Source organism: Phytophthora infestans, genomic scaffold, assembly GCF_000142945.1.
Source record: "Phytophthora infestans T30-4 supercont1.2145 genomic scaffold, whole genome shotgun sequence".
Taxonomy (NCBI): domain Eukaryota; phylum Oomycota; class Peronosporomycetes; order Peronosporales; family Peronosporaceae; genus Phytophthora; species Phytophthora infestans.
Genome location: NW_003306519.1, coordinates 1 through 3,228, shown reverse-complemented (window position 1 = coordinate 3,228; position 3,228 = coordinate 1). Strand labels below are relative to the sequence as shown.

Below are 3,228 nucleotides of genomic sequence, written 5' to 3'. Positions count from 1 at the left end.
TTCCCAAATTCCGTCAAGAAAACATTTTTTAACCAGACATCTATACATTCAAAGTTGTATATCGTCTCCGATTTTCTTAGCACCCGAAGAAGCGAACCACCTGCAGCGAGCTGCCGGTCTTACCCTTCGACAGGTATGCCACACTGCCATCCGGGTACGTCTTCAATGCCTGGTAGCGGTTGCCCACCACGGACTTGTCCACCGTCACCTTGTCGCTGATGGCCTTACCCGACGAAGCGTCCAGCACCTGCGCGTACATCGTGCGGTCACCGCCCTCCATGAAGTCGCCACCCGACGAGCTGCCCTCCCACACAGCCAGCATGCCGCCGCTGCCGATCTGCGCGAGGTGAGGCGCACGTTCGTTGGCGTCCGTGCCGCCCAGAGTGATGTCCTCGCTGGCAGCCGCGTTCATGGCGAATGACAAAGGCACTTGCAGTGGTGAAGTTCACACACTTTCGCAAGGCTATGAAAGTCTTACCTATTGTGTCGAGCGATGACAACGTATCCGAGGACATGGCTACAACTACGACTACTGCTACTGCGTTGACTACTGCTGTTGATGCGGAGGCTGTACCTGAGCGACATTGATGAAGACGAGGGCGATCGAGTGGGAGTGCTGTTACTGAGTGGACTGCTATTGTCTTTGAGCTGCGACTACGCTACTACTAGGACTATGGCGGCAACTAGGATGCGCGTGTGTGATCGCGTCGACTTCCAAGTGCGTCGCCGAGATCAAGTGGGAGTGTGAGCTATAAAACTTACCTGCGTGTCGAGCGCCAGTGCATTGCAGTCTGCCAGTGTCCGGTGCCCCCATCTACGAGCCACCGTCCACTGCCAGTGTCTGCAAAGACACATCCCAAGGACACTCATGCGCCTGGCAGTGCAGCTTGCGGCTGCACTACAACCGGCTACACTGAGTACACATGCGTGCAATGGCGAAGGACTATACCAAGGACTGTATGCACAAGGATATCGTTGGCTGTGCGCTGCCAAGATGGTGTACTCAAACGAGAGTGCATTTATCTAGAGTTTAGTACTGACTTATTTGCTATTTGTATACTAATCTACTTTTGCGGTACAGCGGTGTTCTGGCGGAGGCTGCTCCACACTTTGCGTTTTGACGCCTGCCGCCTGGATCAAACCATTGGCGGATCTGGCTGTAGAATTCTTCCATCGGACACTTGCCGACGTCGTGAATCTCGCCACACCCGCGACACACGTAGAAGCAATGATCTCCGGGATGACCTTTCTTGCCACACTTCTCACAGACCAGATGTTTCCAGCATCCAGATTCAGTGTGCTTCCGGGATCCGCACTGCGAACACCTGACCTGGGCTGTCCCGTCCATGAGATCTCGGGATCTGTACATCCCACGGTCCCCGGGTACGGTATCCCTCGGTCGAGAGTTGTCTCCGGTCTTCGCCGTTCGATCGTTGGGCGCAGTGAGACAGACTCGACGGTAATCTTTAGGGTCGGAGTCCGAACCGTCGGATCCTGACTCAATTCCTGAGTCAGGCGCCGTTACTTGGTGGACACGTCGAGCTGGGGCCGTGGGCGTCGGAGCCTTTTGGCGATACTTGCTGGATCCGACCGCCGCCTTCTTCTGGCGGTGTTTCGCGCGATCCACCGCCCGCAGCACTTCCTCAAGCTCATCTGCGTCTGGAAGACGTAACAGGGTCAGCCTGTCGGCCAGATCCACATCTCCCAACGTCTCGATGAAGTGATCCACATGTTCCCGCAGTACCTTGGATCCCCCATCCTTGATCTTCAACTTGGCCCGTAGACCGGCCACATTTAGTCGATGCAGATATTCTAGCGGGGATTCATCCGATCTGCGGCGAGCATGGTAGTATTGTCGTGCCACCGACACTCTCAATCCACAGTACTGGGTCTGGAAACTGCGCAGCAAATCTGGCCACTTGTTCCTGGTGGATCTGCCCAGCTGCCGATACCAGTTCCTGGCTGGCCCCGCTAGCAGATCCGCAAAGGTCAAACATTTCTCAGCATCCGACGCTTGATCTCTCATGAGGGCCGACTTGACTTTGCTGATCCATGTTCTCGCTCGGTCCTCATCTTGATCCTTGCCCGTGAACTCCTTCAGGTCCGATATGGCTGAGATCCGTACCCTCTGGATCATGGACGATCCACCTGCCCCGGCTGTGGCTGTTGCTACCACTGCTGACGAAGTGGATGGGCCATCCAGATCATCTGGGTCGAACTCATCATGGAAGTTGTCTCCCTCCACTGACTCCATTTCCACGTCTCGTGCTCCATGTTCGTGGAGCACTTGCACTTGTGGCACGGGTGCTCTCATACCCTGTTCGGCCAGGAAACGACTCATCGCAGCTTCGAAGTGCCGCTGCAGAGTGCCCGAGGAAGTGTCGGAAGAGCCTGTGGCCGTCTGGTCCACTGGCGAGACAGGATCCGTGAGACGATTACCTCGAGCCTGATCTGACGATAATCCCACTGGCTTCTTGCTGGATCTGGCTCGATCCTGGATGGATTGTGTCAGATCACGCGTAGGGCCTACTGGATCCCGAGCCTTCACGTTCACAGGGGCTTCCTGTCCTCGGACCCTCGCCCGCGCTTCCAGCATGGATGCCCCGGAGGGTCCTAAAGTCATGCGTCGTGGTTCGGACGACGTGTCTGACTCATCCTCAGCGGCGGATTCGTAGTTCGAGGACGCAGCTTGGCTGATCCTCGGCGATGACACTGGATCCATAGTGCGCGACCTTTCTCCGGTGATGGACTTAACTCTGGCAAGGAGGTCCTGCGTCGCGGATGCTATGAGATCCAGATCTAGCCCGAAGATATCCTCTGCGTCGAACACACCAGCTACGATGCCTGACTCCGTAAGCAAACGTAATAGATCCTTGACTGCCACCAACTTGTTCGCCGTTTTCGTTGGTGCTCTCACCGGTTCCCTTGGATCTTCGATCTGTCGTGGTATTAGGATCTGCATGACAGGATCTTGATGCAGGCAGTCGCGTAAAGCTTGGTGGCGATACACAAACTCGAGATCCTTGTCGGACCAGCTTGACCTGGATCCAGCTTGGTCTTCTTCCGACTCTGGAGCTTGCATCTTCTTCCGCGTAGTCTTACTCATGGAATATCTCCCGTCAGCTGGTTCTTCGCGAGGTTTAGTATTCTCAGCGTCGTCATGTCTTTGAGCCAGTCGGGAACGTCTCCGAAGAGCTGGGTTACTCGACAGATCACTTGCATTCAACG

At 55.6% G+C, this 3,228-nt stretch overlaps 1 protein-coding gene across 1 annotated transcript; it reads right to left on the bottom strand.

Annotated features, from left to right (window-relative positions):
* Positions 1-24: 24 nt before the first annotated feature.
* Positions 25-412, bottom strand: PITG_22285 (uncharacterized protein; the record flags this gene model as incomplete). The annotated part of the gene is made up of 1 exon (XM_002909849.1): positions 25-412. The coding sequence occupies one exon, from the start codon at positions 410-412 to the stop codon at positions 77-79; it is 336 nt and encodes a 111-aa protein (XP_002909895.1).
* Positions 413-3,228: the final 2,816 nt, after the last annotated feature.